General features: G+C 45.6%; 1 protein-coding gene across 2 annotated transcripts in view; it reads right to left on the bottom strand.

The window, feature by feature from the left end:
* GLRA3 (glycine receptor alpha 3) overlaps positions 1-22,855 on the bottom strand; it is a 212,274-nt gene that overhangs the window by 159,963 nt on the left and 29,456 nt on the right. For both annotated transcript variants that reach the window (XM_075611143.1, XM_075611154.1), the window contains exon 3: positions 10,727-10,794. In XM_075611143.1, coding sequence (XP_075467258.1) covers positions 10,727-10,794 — 68 coding nt within the window. The remainder of the gene's footprint in view (positions 1-10,726; positions 10,795-22,855) is intronic.

The raw sequence follows: 22,855 nt of genomic DNA, 5'->3' as shown, positions 1-22,855 counted from the left end.
AGGATGCCCTTCACATTGGCAGGTGTAAGTAGAACAGTTTTTATTTACTTTATTTATGCTGCATGGCTAATGTTGTGCTTAATAATGGGCAAATAATCTATTATCCATATCTGGATAATAGTTATTTTGCCCATTACTGTACTGTATGTGTTTGTTGGGGGGGAGGTGTATTTATTGAAATGTACTGTAGGCCATGTTTTAGTTTTTTTTTAAAACAGGAATGGTATCGCAGACCAGCGGGGACCAACTGGGACCACCAGAAAACCCCCCTGACACCCACGGGGACCACCCAAGGACCTCCAAACGCCCACGGTGACCACATGAGAACCCACGGACACCTGCGTGGTTGAACTGGGGACCCCTATGTGGCCACGGAGACAGGAAGGGACACCCTGAGGACCCCCAGGGTGCACTGTGGGGCCTGTGGATGCCCATCAGGACCACCAGGGGACCCCCACCGGGACCACCAGGGGACCCCGTCGGCCTGTGGTATTAATCCTGTTTAAAAAAATAAATTATGTTTTTATGTGGGGGCACAGAGGGTGGGTGGGTTGTGTATTTGTTGTTTATTAAATATTGTAATGTTAATTGGGGGCCTAGGAGGTGTTTAGTAGGGCTGTTGTGTGAATTTTATTTTATTGTGGGTAGCGGGGGTGGGTGAAGGGGATAGTAGCCCCAAGGATGGGTGTTTAGGCCTACCGGGTGGGTAGCAGGAGGTGTTAACCCCTTCATTCACTTAGTGGTTTTAACCACTAAGGTAATGAAGGGGTTAACTCCACCTGCAAACCCACCAAAAGGCCTAAACAACCATCAAGGACAAAATACCACCTTCACCCACCCCCGCTACCCACAATAAGCATGGCACTGGTGTTTAACCCCTTCATTGCCTTCACGGATATCTGCTAAGATAATGAAGCTGCTTTAATGTAATTTTAATTAATAGTCTGTGGGAGCAGGGGGTCTCCTGAGCTGAACCGCTTTGATTTCAGCCTCGGGGACCCCCTGCTTTCCGAGATACAGACACCTTTATGGAGTGCCGGTATCTCCTATGCATTTAATTGTCCCGCGTCACGTGAACGTGGGAATCAAATACATAGGAGATAGCGGCACCCCATAACGGCGCCTGTATCTCGGGAAGCAGGGGGTCCCTGGACCTCAAATCAACGTGGTTCTGCTCTGGAGACCCCTGTGCATCTACACTAGTAATAAAATGTTATTACAAAATATAAATTTCAGGCGAGATTTGCACAGGGCAAGGCAGCTTTCTCTGAGCATCTCTCTGCAGCAGAAAGGAATCGCCGAGTTAGGCCTTTTCTGAGAGGCGATCATCACGCCGCCGGCTACTCGCCCGTTTTGAATTTTGCTATCACAGGTAATCAACCCTTTCTGAATACCGTGATGCAACGCTCACAAAAACAGCCATTTAAATGGCCAGGCAATTTTTTTATGAACCTTTAGTGCATAGGCCCCATAGAATCATACCTAAAGAATAGAAGCAAAAAAAATATTTACATACAGCCTATTTTGAATCCCAAGGAGGTCAGGATATATAAATTATATTACATACAGGGCCTCTGACAAGGGGGGGGGGAGAGCTGGGACAAGTGGTCCAATGGCTATGGGGGGCCTAGCTGGCTGGCGCTGGAAGTTGGGTACGATCAGGTCATGCCCAACTTCTGCATCTGGCCGCTAGGCTTCTGGTTGCTGCCGGTCCGCAGCTCTCCCCAGCTCCAACGAGCCTCCCCCCTCGCTGAACTTCTCTCTTTCACCATGTAACGGGGAGTTATCCCTGTTCATGTAATGTGCCTCTAATCCAGCAGTGTGGTGGTTAACTGCTGGTAGTCAATTAACAAACATCACCTGCCTGATTAGATGGCTTAGAAAAGCCTGTCTTTTGAGACAGGAAGAGAGACTCCTTAGCTCACACCTGAGCTGAACTTGGAGACACTTGTCTTGAGCCCTGCCAGAAGAAACAGCAGAGCTGCTTTCAAGACACAGGGGAAACTTCTAAACTGGAATGCTGACAAACCCTGAAGAAAAGGTAGCAACCAGGGACAGAGAAGATTTTCCCTCCAAATCACAAGGAACAGATAAGACTTTTATTTACAAGACTTTTTATATCTGTTCATTTCATGCTATATGTTTGAGGCTGGGAGACATGCTTATCTAAGGGAGTTGTGAACTGCATAGTATTTCACTAGAAATACTCCCAAGTGAATAGAAGCTTTGTTTACCCCTTGTTTGGATGGTTTCCTGATGTTAAGGAAAAGGCGCAATAAAAGGCTTATTTAATTTCACTATAACCAGTCTCCCTTGCATAACTCTGTGAGCGTCTGCCTACATATGGTGTTTGAAGTGGGATGAGAGGTGGTCTTTGAAGTTAGAAAGGACCGGAGATTTGTTCTGTGAAATTTTTTTAATGCTTTTTGCCTACAAACAGTCTGAGCAACTTAAAAAAAAAAAAATCTTATGCAGCAGAGATCAGAGTTAAAGTGATACACACCACTGCACTGAAACTTACAAAACCACAGATGGACTCTTTTCCCCAATCCCAAGAGGAGAGAGAGAGAGACTGCTGAAGCAGGTAAAACCTTATTTGCCTATCACAATAAAGTGTAATATGGTCATTGAAATAGGGGGTTTGCCTTCCAGCCATAGTCAGGGTTCAAGAAGTGAGTTAGCCCTTGAAAGGGATAGGCGTTTGTTATTTTCAAATGTTTAGCTGAAGCAGTGAATACAGATGGTGACTCATGAGCGGTATTGATTCTGTAAGTAAAGGCTGCCACACCGCATAGGACTACCAGTTGTGAATGGAGTATATGCAGAAAAATGTGAAAATTGATGCAAGACTGTGCTGAATCAGGGGAATTTTCAGTAAACAAGTGCTGAGGGTAAAATTGCCTACTAGAAAAAAAAGGAATTGCTGAACGGTGTAAAAGGTATCCCAAAGTGTGAAGAGTGAATGTCATAATACCCAAAGTTGAGACTGAACTCAAGCAGAAAACCACATTATTTGGCTGAAGCAGAGAGATTGCACCTAGCAAGTAAATGGTGTAAAGCAAACAGAAGTTTTACCTAGCAAGTAAATGGTGTAAAGCAAACAGAAGTTTTTACCTAGCAACTACACATTCAGCATACCCAATGAGAGATTTACCAAGCAAGTAAATGGTGTAAAGCAAATAGATGTTTTTACCTAGCAACTGCACATCTTGTATACCTGATGAGAGAAAATGCATGCACAGTACTGCTGATTTTGTAAAACTAACCCAAGAAAGAAAAAGTCTACAGAGATGCCTGTGAGAGCTACGACCTCTACAAGCAAAATATGCCCACCTGTAGGACTACCACAATTGGGGGTTCTAGCAAATACAGTGGCAACAGCTGCAATAGTGCCTCCTGAGGTCAGGAAGAAAATTACACCTGATAGCCTAAAAATGGAGGACAAGATGCAGCGTTCCTGTAATGAACCCTACCCCACGGATGAGTGGCACTTCCAGTCCAATAAAGAGGAAGACATCTCTTACGGGAAACCTGAACCGAGTCACACCCACAAAACACCCCAAGAATGGTGGGGGTGCCTGAACTCAGCACGAACCGAAAAGACCGCTCCCTTTGATGACGAATATGATCAGCAGGAGAAAGAGCGGGAGCAGTGGATCACCGAATATTTCCGTCAGCTATTACAGTTGCAAGAAAAACCGGGAGGATCCAGTGACGCTGCTAAAATTTCAAATGAAGATGGAGACCCCAGTGTCCCTGAAGGGATGGTGTCATCCAAATCAAAAAGGCAGAAAAAGAAAAAGAAAAGCAGTTCTTCACTTACCGTGGAAGGAACAGACACGTCCGCAGATCCTGTGGAGAAAAAGGGGGGCCGAGTTGCCCTGCAGCCTAGAGAAAATGGAGAATTCGTCCCGCGGTTAACCAAATATCCAGAGGGCCCAAGGCAGAAGTCGTGTACCCCAAAGAAGTGTCTGTCCGGTGCCAACAGTGAGGAACCCTCAACCAACCATCCCAGGGAAGCAGAGCCGGAACCAGTGAGTGTCGATCCCTTGACCAGCCCTGAGGATGCCCTGAAAAATGCCAGGCGTGACTGTGATATACTCCGTGAACAATTGAAACAAAAGAAAGATGGTTACGCGGAGCTACTGAAAAATAACGTGAAGCTACAGGAACATGTGCTCGCAATGTACTCTGCAGCCAGGACAGAATTGGACGATCTCAAGACTGAGCTAGATACTGCAAATGCTACTATTTCCGCCATGGATGAAAAGCAGAGCCAATCTGATAAAATGATGACTAAGCTGAAGCGGAAATATGAGGAGGCACTAAAGCAGATGACAGTCTTTAAGCAAGAGGTTCACACTCTTCGCATAGAGCTGAATGCCTCACAACAGGAGGTCAACAATGTCCGGACAGAGGTGGACATATCTCAGAAAGAGTTTCAGACACTCCGCAGAGCACTGGATGCCTCACATCATGAGACCAACAGCTGCCGCACAGATCTGGAAGTTTCCAGAAAGGAACTGCACAGTCTCACTGAGGAGCTGGACATATCTAAAGAAACTATTGTCAATCTTGATACAGATCTCAAAGTCTCTCAGAAGGAGCTTCAGACCCTCATCCTAGAGAAGGAAGTCTCACGCCAGGAGACTGTCATTCTCAAAGCCGATGTGCGTAAATGGAAGGAGGACTGCAAAGAGGCCCTGAATAGTACAGAGACTGAAAAAGGAGAAAATTCAAGATTAAAAAGAGAAAACTTAAAACTGAAAGAAGAAAATTTTCAGTTGACAGATGAAGTCAAGAAAAAGAATGAAAAGCTACACGAGCTTAAGGAAATAAATAGACTTTTGGAAGGTGAGAAGTTTGAAGCAGAGCAGCGACTGCAGAACCAACTACAAGGTCTGCGTACGCACCTCGAGAAGGCCGAGGAGAAGCAGCGAACTCTGCAGGAAGACAATCTGCAGGCTGTTAAATAAATTCAAGTGCTGCAGGAACGTCTGATGACCCAGTATGTCCCCGCAAAGCAGCATGAGAAACTGAAGGCTACCCTGAGCGTCACCAAAGCATCGCTAGAGGCCAAGCTTAGAACCCAGGTGACCCGGCACAAAAGGGAGCACAATAAGGTCCAGAAACTAAAACAAGTTACTGTGGCCCGAGCAAAGAAATTCATAGTGATTCACAATGCAATAAAAATGTGGAAGCAAGCTCAGAGAAAGCAAAGCGTGCAGATAAATTCCCTGAGAAGAGACTTGCAAGACGCACTCAAAAAACAGGGATCTCTTGCGGATGAGATTACAGTCCTACAAGGACAAGTATTGACCCTGACTAAGCGTCAGTATCCCACAGCCTCAAAAACCCATGAAGACAAGGGTACAGTGAGAGCTGGGAATACCGCTCATCTGAAAGACAAGGTTGCAAAATTTGAACCACCTAAACAAGCACTAGCAAAACCTTCAGCCACCCAACAGGCAACAAAAGAAGGTACACGTGCTGAATCAAAACCAGAAGAATCCTTAGCTGATGAAGCTGAAAAGATGGGACTTTCTCTGGAAATGGGGTGGAATTGCAACTTAACCCCAAAGAGGCTGATCTAGCAACCCCATTGAGTGGGAAAAGGGCAGAGAGACAGCTTCAAGAGCGGAAAACTCTAAGGGCTGTTTTTAAACGCTCTGCAACTGCTGCCATACAGTATGCCTACAATAAGACGAGCACCCGACGCGAGGGAAATCTCATGACCGCGCACGTAGCAAAAAGACTATACTTAGAAAAGTCCTCCTCGAGCGACTGAGGAGTGCTGATCTCAAGCACCTTCGGGACGAGACATGAATAAACTGGAGAAAGGGCTCCAATCCCAGCAGGACTGAGGGTTCTCTTCCTCCATCCACTCTCATTCAAGTCACAGAGATATCTAGAATGAGAGTGGAAGGATGGGCTTTGGCCGTGGCAAGCCCGAGCTTCCCACAAACAGGGGAGGTATGTAACGGGGAGTTATCCCTGTTCAGGTAATGTGCCTCTAATCCAGCAGTGTGGTGGTTAACTGCTGGTAGTCAATTAACAAACATCATCTGCCTGATTAGATGGCTTAGAAAAGCCTGTCTTTTGAGACAGGAAGAGAGACTCCTTAGCTCACACCTGAGCTGAACTTGGAGACACTTGTCTTGAGCCCTGCCAGAAGAAACAGCAGAGCTGCTTTCAAGACACAGGGGAAACTTCTAAACCTGAATGCTGACAAACCCTGAAGAAAATGTAGCAACCGGGGACAGAGAAGATTTTCCCTCCAAACCACAAGGAACAGATAAGACTTTTATTTACAAGACTTTTTATATCTGTTTATTTCATGCTATATGTTTGGGGCTGGGAGACATGCTTATCTAAGGGAGTTTTGAACTGCATAGTATTTCACTAGAAATACTCCCAAGTGAATATAAGCTTTGTTTACCCCTTGTTTGGATGGTTTCCTGATGTTAAGGAAAAGGCGCAATAAAAGGCTTATTTAATTTCACTATAATCAGTCTCCCTTGCATACCTCTGTGAGCGTCCGCCTACACACCAGTAAAAGCTAAGCCCAACTTCTAGGCAGGCCCAGCTTTCGGCGCACATTGGCAGGAGTCAGAGGCCCAGCATGGTGAGGGACAGAAGCATGCCTGGTTGGAGGCCCAGCATGGGAAGCAGCCCGCAGGAGCTGGGATGACCCGGGGCACCAGAGGCATGAGACCACAAGAAAGGTAAGTGTGTGTGTGTGTTTGTATTTTGTGTGTGTGGAGGGGGTTACTGGATTGTGTGTGTGGAGGGGCATTATTGTATTGTATGTCAGGGGCAGTGGTGGGATTCAGCCGGTTCGCACCGGTTCGTGCGAATCTGTTACTGGAATTTTTCAAATTCGCAGAACCGGTGCATTAACCGGCAGTAGAATCACTGGTTTCAGAGCAGAGCAGGACTGCAGGGGAGGTGCGCCATCTAGCTGTCTGACCCGGAACTTCCGGTGCCTGCAGCTAGAGCTCCTCACATCCTGCTCTGACTGAAGTGATTGCTCTGCAGCTGCATACCATCTCCCCCCGCCTGTGTGCAGCCAGGGAGGCTTGGAGGAGGGAGATATATGAGGGAGGTTTGAGAGTGACTGGGGGAGATGTGAGAAGGACTGAAGGAGATGTGAGAAGGACTGAAGGAGATGTGAGAAAGGCTGGGGGAGGTGTGAGAGGGGCTGGGGAGGTGTGAGAGGGGCTGGGGGAGATGTGAGAGGAACTGGGGGAGGTGTGACATGGGCTTGGAGAGATGTGAGAGGGACTGTGGGAGGTGTGAGAGGGACTGGGGAGGTGTGAGAGGGACTGGGGGAGGTGTGAGAGGGACTGGGGGAGATGTGAGAGGGACTCTGCCCCCACTGGTCTCTCTCTGCCCTTCCCTCCCCTGATCTCTCTCTGCCCCCCCTGATCTCTCTCTGCCCCCGCCCCTGATCTCTCTCTGCCCCCCCCTGATCTCTCTCTGCCCTCCCCCCCTGATCTCTCTCTGCCCTCCCCCCACTGATATCTCTTTGCCCCCCCCTGATCTCTCTCTGCCGTCCTCCCTGATCTCTCTCTGCCCTCCCCCCCTGATCTCTCTCTGCCCTCCCCCCTGATCTCTCTCTGCCCCAACCTTGATCTCTCTCTGCCCTCCACCCCGATCTCTCTCTGCCCTCCCCCTGATCTCTCTCTGCCCCCCCCCCGATCTCTGTCTGCCCCCCCGATCTCTCTCTGCCCCCCCCCCTGATCTCTCTCTGCCCCCCCTGATCTCTCTCCCCCCCTGGCTCTCTCTTCCCCCCATCCCCCCAGCTCTCTCTTCCCCCCCTCCCCCACGGCTCTCTCCTCCCCCCCTCCCCCCTCCCAGCTCTCTCCTCCCCCCTCCCTTCTCTCTCCTCCCCCCCTTTCTCTCTCCCCCCCCTGGTAAGAGAGAACCTGTTGCTAAAAAATTTGAATCCCACCACTGGTCAGGGGGGTAATTTTATTTTTTATGGGGGGTAATATATTTTCTGTGTGCGGAGGGGGGTATTGTTTGCGTCTGTGAGCAGGGTGCATTATATTTTGTGTGGGGAGGAGGTATTGTATTTTCTGAGAGGAGGGGGTATTGTATTTATTCTGTGTGGGGAGGGTGAGATTGAATTTATTTTGTGTTGGGAGGGGGTATTGTTTTTTTTTGTGGAGAGGGAAATATATTTTGTGTGCGGGTATTGTGAGAAGTAATTATTGTGGGGGGATTGTGTGTGTGTGGTTATGGGGGAAGGGGTAATGAGTGTGAGGATGGGGGATCGAGGGAGTGGGATTGAGTGAGAAGGGAGTAATTAAGTGATAGCAATAGGGGGAGAGTGTGAGAGGAGAGAGGCGGTGGGGGAGTGAGAGAGTGGTTGGTGGGGAGAGTGAGTGAAGAAGAGAGGGAGGAAACATGAGAGAAATACATGGGGCGAGAGGGGGAATAGAGGCGGTGGCTCGCAAGGAGGTGTGAAAGCGGCGGGCTTGCAAGGCTGCCAACAGGGGGGGTGGGAGGGGCTCAGAAGGCTGCCAACACGGGGTTGCCCGGTCAAAACTCTAGTCCTGGACAAGGGAAAATCTGTCTGTGGCTCTGATTACATATACATATCTACAGGAGATACATGAAATTTGTTAAACTAAATTGTCAGGGTGTTAAGTTGCCCAAAATGCTTTTAATCTACAATTGTAACATACACATTGGAATGATATTGTGTTTCAGCTGCTGTGTGCTGTTTCTTTTAACTTGGTTTCTGTTTAGCTTTCTATTGAAACAAACACTTATTAATGATACAAGTGTTCATTATAAATTATGAATTTGAAATGGCGCATCCCATATCCAAATCCGAAACAGTCACCCCCTACTGTGGCGGCAAAAGCTACAGTATTTATAAGCTAATGTCTTGGTTTTGCTGTATGCATTCTGTATATTGCTTTTTTGTGGGGGGGGGGGGGAGGAGGGGTTCACACAAAATGACCCGGACATCTCCATCAGCCCAATGGCCACAGTGAAAACTTAGTGTGTAACAAAAGCAGTAATTGCCAGTATATTGCAGTCTATATGCAATAAAAAAAACATTTTAGGTACCTAGTAGTTTAGAGAAAATATAGTCCAGCATCAGCTTCTACCTGCTCTGAGCTAACATGCACAAATGCTTGGACATACTGCACCGACACACTTTATTCGAGCAAATACCCGGTATGTACCTGGCAGATACCTGGAATAAGCCACTACTAACCTCTGACAAGCCCCGTTGCATTTGCCTTCCCAGCCTGGGTTCATGCCTGGCTGATGGGCGGCTGATCTGTTAAATGATAATGATTAGGATTTAATAGGCTGCAATGCTTCGCGTGTCTACCAGATGGCATAAATTCATGAATTGTAATGCAGTTTATATATATATACTGTGCAGTATTGCAGCCAGCGGGAATAAAATGCTTCAATCCCTGCTTGGAAAATAACTCAATGTACTCGGGCAGAAAACAGTCACAAACCTCAATACACCCGGGTATACCCGAATTCGTGGGACTAGCCAAGCTCGAATAAAGTGTGTCGCCAGTGTAATCAAATGTATTTTTAACTAACATCATTTTTTTATGCCTAATGATTTCATATCACTAATAGCTACTAATTGTAATACATGGAGTAATGCCACACATGGAGAATCACTTGAAGCTTTTTAAACCACAAAGTGGACCTTCTTAGACTACATACAGTAGGTTCCTTTTTAAAATGTCAATTGCAGAAGTTTGCCAATGGGAATATAGATCTATGGATAGTTCTAATCCAGCCCCAAATTAACACATAGAAATATATGTTAGAGCAACTTCTTTGTTATAATAATTAAAGCATAGCAAATTAAACAAAAAAGAAAATGTAAAATTAAATCTAGAATGATATTCTATAATGGGCTGCAAGGTATTTCAATGGAACTAGACACAAAGTAAAAGTGTGTGCAAATGAAAGTAAACATTCGTAAGAGCATCAATACAATCTAAGTAGAGATTCTATAGATATTGAGACATTCTTATAGAAAACTTGACTGACAGAATGATACTATTGCTGCTAGGGAAACCTAAAATTTACTGTCGTGCGGCAAAAATGTTCAATGCAATCATGCATCCATGCATAAACCATGTAATAAACAAGGTGAGGAAGTCAATACTGTAACATAACAAAGTTGACAGTTCAATTTAGCACACAAGTCCCTAAAGCAAATCACCAAAGGCAGTTATTTTAAATATTTTTTTTCTACTGCAGTGCACAATAACTACAAGTGAAAAAACACTACAAAGTAATTATTGTGTTATAATGTTTTAAAGGTGACATGAGAAATGGGTTCCTCAGTGATCTTTTTTCCAGGAAATTGCTAAGTATAATTACATTTTTATTCTAAAAGCATACTGTATGATACGGCAATGCTTTAATTTCCATAATCTTTAATATTTAATAATGTACAACTATTAAAATGTCAAATACATATTTGTAAACAATCCAGTACCAGAGAATTTTCAGTATATTTGCGCTTTGTTTAAATGTAATGTTTAGCTAGTGTGCTGACCATTCATGTAGTTTCCATTAATGTTGTTATGAGCCATTAATTCTATTACTGTAGATAATACATTGAACCTTCTAAGCCTCAGGTATTTTGCAAATGATTAGATTACTTTCCCTGTAATTCACTGGGTGGGAGATTGACAAGAAGCCGTCTTATTATATGATACATTACCATGGTGGTTTCAGCAATGGATCCAAAACTATTTACAAATATATTGCATGTGACATTCACCGGTGGTCCTGTGGATGAAAAGAGTATAAGAATTAACTCATTCTGATAAAGAAAATGAAACAACAAATACAATGTCTAACTTTTAAAATTACTACACACTAGCAAATATACATAAACTGTAACATATACATACATACATAAGCCTACACACATATATACGTATATAGATTATTAAAATCAAATTACATGTAGCACATTTTAATATGGAAATATAAAATCATGAACACAGTGTTCAGTATGAACTCCAAGATTACATATAGTACAGATTGCAATGGTATACCGTATAAGGGATCTACTCAGTCTGACAAAAGAAAATCTAAAATCACATATTGCATACTGACAGCTGCATATCTGTTCAAATTTTTATATTTTTGGTTAAAATGAAAATATACCATTTGGGAGTTTCCTCTGCTCCTTGTACTGTAGTCAGTTTTATAACATTATTCATGTACAGAACATACAGTACTGCTGGCGAAATAACTGGTATTATATATTTATTAAGAGCACAGCGAATTCCATGTATTCTACTCTCTTAAATCAGAGGCAGAATGAAAATGATTTGCTACAAGGATCAAGTTAATCCCCTTTAACTATAACACGACAGGTGAGATAAATGCTTTTAGTGTTGTCCAGTAACAGATAACAGAACCTTACTGAAACAGCTTCTGAATGTCTTGATGAACTGCATCTATACATTATCCTAAAGACTACGAATGAGGTGAGCAAGCCTTCATGAGTATTCCTATTTTGCTACTATTGCTTATTTGTTTTACTATGGCATCTATTCCTTTATTTCTATAATGTCACACCATTAGTATTCCAATAAAATTCCTGCTTTTACAAAGATCTGAAATAGTCCCAAAATTCAGTTGCGCTGATAAAGAATACCGTGCCAATCAATTGTTTTTTAGGCATTTTTAAGATTAAAATTGAATGTGTTTTTAATTTGAGGCTTGTTTTGGTGATTGGCAGGTTGTATATTGCCTGGCATGGTGGCAGCTCATGGGTGTGCCACTGTGCCAATAAATGTTTGGGGCATTTGTAATGGGTTTTTAATTTCTATGTAATACTGTGTTTTATTTTTTCTTCCTGTTTTTTTTTTAGATTTCACATTTATTGCTATAGTGTTAAAGCATGCCCATATTTCATGGGCATGCTTTAACATTGTGCCAATCAGTTGGTAGCGGGGGTGGTGTCCCTGGGTAGGTTGGTGGGCAGCCGAGGAGGGTGGGTTAACCCCTTAATTAATATAGCAGTAACTCACCGCTATTGTGATTAAGGGGTTAGGGGCCATCAGATTGTATTTTTTTTATTGTGCTGTTGCCCACGGAGGACAAGGACGGCGATGAGGATGAGGACAACCTTTATCCTGGCAGGGGTTAGTTTAATTTACTTTATGCTGCTGATTTATGTTTTCTTTTAAATGGGCAAATGCAATATTATCCATATCTGGATAATAGTAATCTTGCCCGTTGACACCCGCGGGAACAAACCGAGGACCACCGGACAACCGTGGGGATCACCTGGAGGCCACCGGACACCCATGGGAACCACCCGAGGACCCCCAGTCAACCACGGAGACCACCTGAGGACCCACAGGGACCACCTGGAGGCCCCCGTACACGCGAAGGAAACACCCGAGGATATCCAGATACCCGCGGGGTCTCTGCAGGTGTCCAGGAGCCCCACAGGGGTCCTCGAGTGATCCCCATGGGTTTCTGGGGGTCATCTAGTGGTTCCCACAGGTGGTCCTCGGGTGGTTCCCACAGGTGTCCAAACACCCATGGGGACCATCTGGAGGCCCCCGGAAACCTGTGGGGACCACCCGAGGACCCCCGGACACCTGTTGGGACCACCTGGAGGCCCCTGGACACCCACGAGGACCCCACCGGCCTCTGGTATCAATCGTGTGCAGAAAAAATAAAAAATGTTTTTATGTGGGGGAACGGGGTGGGTGGCTTGTGTATTGGTGGGTAGTACATATTGTAATGTTTATTGGAGGCAGAAGGAGTGAGTGAAGGGCCAAGTACCCTCTTCACTCACCCCCTCTGCCCCCAATAAACCTGCTATTTTGCCTTAACCCCTTCATTGCCTTAACGGCTAGCCGCTAAGGTAATGAAACTGCATACATTTTATTTTTATTTATAGTGTGCATGAGCAGGGAGTCTCCTGAGCTGAACAAAGTTGATTTCAGTCTCAGGGACCCCTACTTCCCAAGCTACAGGCCCCATTATAGGGTGCCAGAATCACCGTCATGTTAAATTCCATGTGGGATCTAAACAAAGCAGAGGGATACCTGCACACCATACCAGGGCCTGTATCTCGGGAACTAGGGGTTCCCCGAGGCTGAAATCAACTATTTTCAGCTCAGGAGAACCCCTGCTCATACACAATATGAATAAAAATAAAATGTAAGCAGCTTCATTACCTTAGCAGCTATCTGCTTAGGTAATGATTTTTTCTTTGGGAGGGGGGTTGGAGGCTAGTGTGCAGGGGAGCAGGGTGTCTTCTGAGCTGAACAAAGTTAATTTCAGCCCCGCGGACCCCTACTTCCTGAGATACAGGCCCCATTATGGGGTGCCGGTGTCCCTCTGCTTTGTTTAGATTCCACGGTCACGTGACCTACAGCACCCCCTGCTACATTACTGTAGTGTTAAAATTTAAATAAACCCCCAGCGATCACCTGTAAGAGGCACGCATGTAGAGTGACTGATTCAGCCTATCTCTTACTGCATGTCTCTTATAGACAGGTAGACCCCGTAGGATTAACATAGTTACATAGTTACATAGTAGATGAGGTAGAAAAAAGACGTACGTCCATCAAGTTCAACCTATGCTAAATTTAGACAACAGATATTTTATCCTATATCTATACTTATTGATCCAGAGGAAGGCAAACAAAAAAAAACCGTTAAGGGGAAAATTACATTCCTTCCTGACTCCAAGAATTGCAGGGACCCCTGCTGTGTTAATCCGATGGGCCATTTAGTCTGCAAAGGACCATCTCGGACCACCACACACTATAGTGCGTCATTCAACCTCATAAATGGTCGAATAACGGCCGACGCATCTGTATATTCTACTATCTTAGTAGGCATCTCCAGGTTACGTGCCCAATAGAGATGTGCAAACTTGCCAGAAATTACTGTTAAACACCTCATACACTTTTGTAAGAGTAAAAAAAATTGAAATTTGCAAAAAAGGTAAACTTTGTTATATTCACAACGTCAGGAGAAATGTTCACACATGTCCAGTGCCCGTGAGGATACCAAATTTCATCTAGATATAATTTCTCTAAAATGATATTCTAAATCTGTACATAAAGCTGCAAGGCAAGTCACCAAGGTCATAAAAAATATACAGTATTGTGCGAACTAAGGACTTTATGGCAGTGAAGTCTGCAGCTTCAGCAACACTATCTCCATTAAGTACTTGCATGGGGTTCAAAGAGGTCATGTGCCTCCAAGCTAATTTATGTACTGCTGCCTTCAAAGCATACCGGTGTCAGCGTCTTGGATAAACCGAGTACTTTAGCATTAGGTGATACATTTTTTTATTTGGACTAACAATAGATATTATAAGACAAGCTTTCCAGAGTTCTCCTCTCTTCCTCAGGTCAGCAATACTGATTTACAGAGATTCCTTGAGCTTAACACAGATGTAAAAAAAGAAAGATAGCAATCTAAGGCAGATGCTGCAGAGAAGGGTTAAACAGACAGAGCAATACATGGATGAAAGGGACAGTGAGATACAGGACCCTACATCCATCAGCAGTGTGCAGGGGATGGAGAGGTGGGGGGGAGGGGGTTTATTGTAAATTAACAGAGGGGCAGGATAAACATTACAAAACATTACTGTAGTGAGCAAAAAAAAACACATCAGCATTGTCATCTTGTTTTACTGTCAAAGTATATTATAATAATAATGAATTAATTAACAAAACAGGGGACACTGGGACACACGCTAAGTGATTCTACATACAGTATTTCTACTCAGTTCATCTTTAGAATATTTACCTGTGGGAGAACACAGAAGGGAAGTACCACGTTCCTATAACGTAGGAATGGGCCTGAAGAAGGGGTTCTCATCCCAAAAACATTGCCCCCTTATATTTGTGTTTTTCTGTTATTTCCCTGTATGAGAGGGCTCCATTTACGTTGTATTAATTAGATATTAATCATGCTCTTGTGAATCCTTGATTTTTCCTACAGACACACTGGACCAATAGCCTTTCTCCTCAGAATTTACTGATAAGTATTTGCTTTCAGACATTTAGCTGATACAATTGTTATATTTGTCCACAATGCACTAATTGTGAGACAGTTGATTACTATCCCTTTTTCTAGTATTCATTGTGCTTAGACATATAATGGTCCATGTGATGCATGGAGTCTGTGTATATATTGTGTTTTGTATTTAATTGGTCTGTTTTTATGTTTATATATTTTTTCGTATCACTCCATTGAAATTATATATTTTTGCATTACCCTTTGCTGTCTTGATTAATTCTTAGTGATGAAGTGAGTGCGGGGAACCCTCATGGATATATATATGTATATATATAAAAGAGAAGAGAGAGCACACGTCCCATAGCGTAAAATTGTACATTTATTGGAAAGGGGTAGGGGGGATGGGGGGGGGGTTAAAAATTCACTCACAAGGGTAAGTAAAAATAAGCAGTATGTGATATAAAATCACCGCCAATCAGGTCAAACTGCATCCAGATTCCGCAGTCCAACTCTCACTTGAAGCTGCTAGATGATGGTAGCTGGTGCAGGACTCCAAAGGCTCAATCAGCAGGCACATCCAGTTCTTTTAGAGTTCAAAAGAAGAATCCTGTAGTTCCTGGCCGCAATATTTGTCCGCGTTCGATACGGCCCGTCTGCGCATGCGTGGTGACATAATTCCGCTCCCTGACGCGTTTCGTCACTAGACTTTCTTTGAGAAAGTCGCTGTCTAGTGACTATATATATATATATATATATATAAAAATAAAAAAAATAAAAAAACAGAGAGCGCACGCCCCATAGTGTAACACTGTAACATTTAATAACGGGGAAGGGTGGATGGAGGGATTAAAAACACTCACAAAGTAAAGGTTAATATTAAGCAGTATGTGATATATACTCACATACTGCTTAATATTAACCTTTACTTTGTGAGTGTTTTTAATCCCTCCATCCACCCTTCCCCATTATTAAATGTTACAGTGTTACACTATGGGGAGTGCGCTCTCTGTTTTGTTTTTTCTATAGAATTTGCTGTGGAGCTGGTTATTCCATGTGAGAGCTGCAGTGGACCCCTGGAATCTGTACATTTGTTCTGGTGCTATCTGTCAGGACTCATCATAGGGTTTGGACATTGGTCTTTGATTTTGTTATCTTGTGTATCCATATGATTGGTCTAGTATAATGCTGCTTGCTGTATATTATTAATTGTTATTAATTAATTTTTTAGGGTACTTATATATTAACATTTATTGTCATTTATTGGTATATAATTGATCACCTTTTGGCGCTACTTTTTTAAAAAATATATATATATATATATACAGTATATATATATATATATATATATATATATATATAGGGTTTGATTAAGGAATTGAGGCTCTGGAGGGAACTCGCAAATCCTATCTCGCCTGCTTTGAGGTGGCGGGAAAAAAAATGTGAGTTGTTAGAAGTGATTTAACCTTTTGGACTTTTCAGAGCTACTAGAATACAGTGAGTTTGCAAAGCATGCGAGTTTGGTCATTTCCGCCCGGATTTGCACGGCCAGAATGAAACTGCTTCTAAAAAGGCCTTTTTTGCATGATATGGAAATGTGAGAAAGGCTTACAGATTAGCAAAATATGCAAATGAACTTCTAGCGTGTACTTTAGAAGTGGATGCACAATTCGGAGCTACAAGAATAGGCCCCTTAGGCCATGATTATACCAGAAATCGCCGTCTGGAAAAGAAATTGCTGAAATGCGTTGAAGGTTTACCAGCGCGCCGTCTGGAGCTGCAGGGCGGCAGTCTCCTGAAGAGATTTGAAAACTAGTTTTTGGCAGGTGACGGCCGTGCCACGTGAGCGGTTCAGCCAATGAGAGCGAACCGCTCACGGCTACGCCTCCTATCCTGTCTCCCCTGCATAATCAAGATGCCGCTAGGCGGCAGCACAGGGTGACGTCACCAGATCGCGCTGCCGCTCAGTGGCAACGGTATAATCAAGGCCTTAGGGGTTCATGCAGTAAGTGGCGGAAAGGCACTTCTCGCCACTTTCCCGCCTAAAAAGCCTATCCGTATTCAGTAACGGGCGAGAAAGTGCCGAGATTTAAAAAAAACGCCAGTTTGGCTGGCGGTTTTTTTTTCCGCCGGTGGCGGGGCGAGAAGGCACTTTCCGCCTAAAAATCCAACTTTTTCCGCCACACTGTATTCTAGTAGAGGCGAGTAGCTAAGCGGAGCTATTCGCTTCTCTAGAATACCGTTTCGCTGGCGGATCAGCAACGCAAGAAAAGGATGGAAAGTTGCAGATCAGAGGCAGCGGATGAGTGGCGGATCGGCACTTAGAAAAAATTCAGTCCTTTTTCCTGGCTGGGATTGATGCCGGGGGTCTCCGGAGCTGATACCATTAATATCAGCACCGGCCCCCCCCGGCATGCATCCGAGGCAGGAAAAATGCATTTAAAGCCCACTTCATTATCTTAGCGGTTAACCGCTAAGGCATTGAAGGGGTTAAAGAGCCGTGCCAGGTTTATTGTGGGTAGCGGGGGTGGGTGAAGGGGGTATTTGGGCCTTGTTGTTTGTTTAGGGCTTGCGGGGGGTTGCGGGTGCACTTAACCCCTTCACGACCGTAGCGGTGAATACCGCTACGGTCATGAAGGGGTAAAGGCCTCCCGCTACCCACCCGCAAGCCCTAAACAACAACCGTTGGGGCTAATACCCCCTTCACCCACCCCCACTAGCCACAATAATAAAAAATACACACACCAGCCCCACATTAACTAAATAAATATATATATATATATACATATATATATATATATATATATATATATATATATGACCCCAACAACACCTATACCCTCCTAACATACAAAACAGTAATGGGCACAATGACTATTATCCACAAATGGATAATAGTGCAGATGTCCATTTAAAATACTTACTGAACAATAAAGACATTAAATACATATAGCACTCACCCATGTGCGGCTGCCACGATGAAGGCCATCCTCATCTTCATCCTGCCCATGCCCCATCCGCTTCTGCAAAACAGACACAAGAATAAAAACATCCAATGTAATGTCCCCTAACCCCTTAATCACCATAGCGGTTATTAACCGCTACAGTCATTAAGGGGTTAACCCACCCTCACCCACATACCCTCCCCCACTAACCCCCCCACCCCTGAGGAATAACCACCCTCACCCACTACCCACAAGGGAGGCCTACCACATACCCTTGGGGCCAATACCCCCTCCCCCAGCACATACAGTACAATAATGTGCCAAATAACTATTATCCACATAGGGATAGTACATTATTTGGCCATTATTAAACACAGTAAATACCGTAATAAAATAAAGAAAATTCTACTAACCTCATCAATAAGAAGGCTCCGTCACCAGCATCATCCTTGGGGTCCGTTGCCAAAATAATAAATAGCCAATACATATCAATGACATTAACATACCAATGAACCCCTTAATCACCTTATCGGGTACTAACCTCAAAGGTAATTAAGGGGTGAAGCCATCCTGCAATGGCAACACCACTTATCCATAACATCCTCAATGAATTAAAAAGCAATTTCCTAAACAAATCTCATTTAATCATTCAATCAGAAGCCACAAATGCCACTTAAAACATTGCATTTACAGTGTATACATGTAGCATAACATGTAAGCTACATGTACATGCTGCAAATCAATGTTAACAATACAATAATCCAACTCAAATAGCCTGACATCACAAGAAGTATATTATGTAATCCAATAAAGTCACCATCAATGAATTAACAGACATGAATTACATCCCTAAACAATTAAAATACTATCCATGCCAAATACACAATTAACTATTGTCACGAGAGCTTGCTGTAATTGTACACCAAAAACTATATATAAATATATATATACCTGGGTTTGAACTGGGACGAGACTTAGATATGATAAATAGAATTTATTCCTTGATAAAGGTGAACACAACAGATTATACAATAACAGGCAAAATATAGACACTTACGTAAAGATTATGGCAAGAAAGTCAGCAGGATTACAGACTGCCACCTCTCCCATAATTCCGTTGACATCTCAGCAAAGCAGGCAGGTCATAAAAGACACAGGCCTGATGACATGCAGACATCAAGACATTTGCATCAAGACAATGAACAGCATGAACAACTTGATAGAGGGTGGACAGCTAGTTTATATACCGTTTGTCCCTCTATCTGTAACCTTAGGTGCCGAGACGGCTAGCAAATGTCCCTTGGAAGCGTTTGAAGCTCATTTTGGGACTTCCAGCTTGGGGTAGCCCCCCCATCAATAAAACCTTTGAAGCAGGGAGGACATTTGTCATGTTCACTCCTGCAGGAAATCTTGGTGTGTAAATGTGAGTTACCACGTTTACAAAGACATCCTCTTCCCTGCTCATTATCATAGCAGGGGGGCTGCAGTTTCTCAGAACTTCAACCAAAATTTCATATTTACTGCAAATCATTGCATAACTTCCGTTCCGTAATACACACAGTCAGGTGAGATATATTAATACGGTCTGTGGCACCTGACGCTCGCAGGAAGACCAAAAATTACATTGTAATATGAACATTAATAGAGATATTAATATCTGGCATTTAGCAGCAGGTACCTATACAGGGTTTAGGCTCCCCAAGATCGGCTGACTCCCGCCAATACACTTATGTAATTCTTAGCTGGTTCAGCCAAGGACATCTCATAGTATTCTTATATTTAATAAAGTTACCTCCTCAGATATCCAGTTGGGGTAGCCCCCCCCCCCCCCTGGCCCCATCAATAAAACCTTTTGAAGTGGGCTTTTGGCTTTTCGCATAACCAATTAGGTCAGTTACCTATTGATCAGGGCGATGTATCACACCTCTCTGTTGATATACACTTCCAGTGAATAGACTCACGTGAATACTCATATGAGGCACCATTTGGTTCCTTACGCATTACAAAGACAGGCATTCTGCCTGTACATTAGCACACCATTAGCATTCTGCCTGTGTATTTCAAAAACTGCAAAAAGTCACTTTATCAAAAATATATGTCCCTCTTATGACAAAGTTATATTTTTAATATGTGTGTACTTGGGGGGTGACCCGGAGGCTGTACCCCAAGGCTCAGAATACCTTGCTGGCAGGCAAGACAGGTTAAAATATTCCCCTCATGTTCCAGACATCCCTGCCCTGCAGCTATTCCTCATAAGAGGCCACCCATACAAGGCAATCCACTTACACGCTGACACAGGCAGTTGCAGGCCCATGAGGCAAAGGGAATACACAGATAACGCATTAACTAGCCCACTGGGCTTACACAATTAACCCCTGATGACCCAGTGTGTGTGTTATGCAGGTACTGATTAACCCAGACATTACAATGGGATAGGGACACAGGGGAGAATACATTTACAGGTTATAACAAGGGTAAAATCACATTTCTGGGCCTCAGCCCAGTTAACCCCTTGTCTCCCTGGCGAGGTTAGAGGGGGGCCCTTGGGGGGTAACCCCGTTAATCCCGGGCCAAACCCTCCCTACCGCCACACCTCCCCTGCTCAAGGGCCCCTGGTACACCAGCGGCCTCCCCATGGCCCTGGGATACCACTGGCGCTCTTGACGCACTCAATACGTCCTGAGGGATCGGCCTGGCAAAATTGTCCTCCAGCATTGACCAGTACACAGTGGATTGTAAAGTCCAGTTCCTGCAAAGCCGGGCATTCTCCTTTGCCTCCCTCTGCCCCAGCAGGAGACCAGCTATATAGCACAGACCGTCGCATTCCTGTCAACCAAGTCTGGGACAGGGTTATGTCACTATTCTGTAGAGACCCTACCTGCCCTGGCTCTGTGCCCACCCGTAGCTGCTCCGCTATACTCCTGACTCTCCTCCATGGCTGCCTATCTACCCACAGCCCTTCCTTTGGGGACCCGGGGGAATCTGTCAGGGGGGTCACTCCTGGCCCGTCATAGCAAGGGACTTTCTGCCTACCTAGCCCATCCCTAGCTTCTGCCAGCTGCCTGACACCCCACTGACCTCCTATCTCCCCCTGCTCCACGGTGCCTCCCTGCCTAGCCTCTCCTAGGCCCAGCACCTCAGCCTGCTGCTTACCTCCCTGCAGCCCACCTGCACTCCTCTCCTCCCTGGGCAATCCTACCCTAGACCCTGGAACTACCTGAGTGCACCTACCTCCCTGAACTTGTCTCCCCCTTACCAGGGATGAGCTCAGGGGCACCTCTCCAGATGCAACCGCCTTAGCGCTTGGCTGGCAGGTATCCCTGGGGTGGCACAAGCCTGCCACTGCCCCGGATACCCCCAGCCCATAGCTAGGCTGCAACAGGGGGTTGCTGATCTGAGAAACCCCCCTGGGGCTCTGCCAGGGTAACGGAAAACTCTAGCGGCACTACCTGATGCTTTCCCTCCCTGGCTACCACTAGCCCTCCTTCTCTCACTGAGATCTGCTGCTGGCTACCTACCTGCAGCCTCCCCTCACTCCGCTTCTCCATAGCTAATCCTAGCCTGGACCCTAGGGACACCTGAGTGAGGCCATCTCCCTGACACTGTCTCCCCATTACCGGGGATGAGCCCAGGGGCATCTCTCCAGATGCAACCGCCTTAGCTCTTGGCTGGCAGGTAATCTGGGGGTGGTCTAACTGTGCCACAACCCCTGGTACCTCCAGCCCATAGCAAGGCTGCAACAGGGGGTTGCTGATCTGAGACACCCCCTGAGGCTTTGCCAGGGTAACGGGGAAAACTGGCTGGCTCACTCGCTGCCTTCCCTCCCCGGTTCCCACTGGCCCACCCAACCCTCTCCCAGGCAATCCTACCCTAGAGCTGGGTGCTAACGGGGCTAGCCCCTCTCCCTGAAGCTGTGCCCCCATTACCGGAGGTGAGCTCAGGGTTGCTGGTGCAGATGCACCCACCTTAGCTCCTGGCTGGCAGGTAATCTGGGGGTGGTCTAACTGTGCCACAACCCCTGGTACCTCCAGCCCATAGCAAGGCTGCAACAGTGGGGCTCTTAACTGAGAGTCCCCTTGCTGCTCTGCCCAGGTAATGGGGAAGCCTGGCGGCCCTACAAGCTGCCCTTCCTTCCCCTCCCCTGGTAACTGATGCGGGCTACCTACCTGCAGCCTCCCCTCACTCCGTTTCTCCCTAACTAATCCTAACCTGGATCATTGGGACACCTGAGTGAGGCCATCTCCCTGACACTGTCTCCCCATTACCGGGGATGAGCTCAGGGTTGCTGATGCAGATGCACCCACCTTATCTCCTGGCTGGCAGGTAATCCGGGGGTGGTCTAACTTTGCCACAACCCCTGATACCTCCAGCCCAGAGCAAGGCTGCAACAGTGGGGCTCTTAACTGAGAGTCCCCTTGCTGCCCCACCAAGGTAATGGGGAATCCTGACTGCCCTACCAGCTGCCCTTCCTTCCCCTCCCCTGGTGCCCCTATCTCCTGCCACCCCCCAGTCACCCCTAGAGTGAAACAACAGGGTACAGTCATAGGGAAACATAAGTCAGAGTCAGTCTGCGACTTGGTCTGGCTTACCTTGCTGGTCCCCGCAGAGACCGCCGCCTTCGTTGGTCCCAATTGCAGGGGGACTGGAGCGGCCGCCGCCGGCCCCATCTGGGCTGGGCAGCACCGGGCCACTGCCGCAACAGCGCCCGGGTTGGGTACAGGTAAAACGGTGCAGGACAAGGGTCCCAGGTCTTTGTGGAGGAACACAGCTCCATGCAAACTTGGTAAAATAACCCCCTCCCGCAACCCCTGTCCCTCCCCCCGAATAAAACTGCCGCCGGCAGGATGCCGGAGTGGCGGCGTCTTCTCTGCCGCCGCCGCTGGTTCTCCGCCGGGATC

The sequence above is a fragment of the Ascaphus truei genome, chromosome 1 (genome assembly GCF_040206685.1).
Source record: "Ascaphus truei isolate aAscTru1 chromosome 1, aAscTru1.hap1, whole genome shotgun sequence".
NCBI lineage: Eukaryota > Metazoa > Chordata > Amphibia > Anura > Ascaphidae > Ascaphus > Ascaphus truei.
This window is presented reverse-complemented; position numbering and strand designations above follow the sequence as displayed.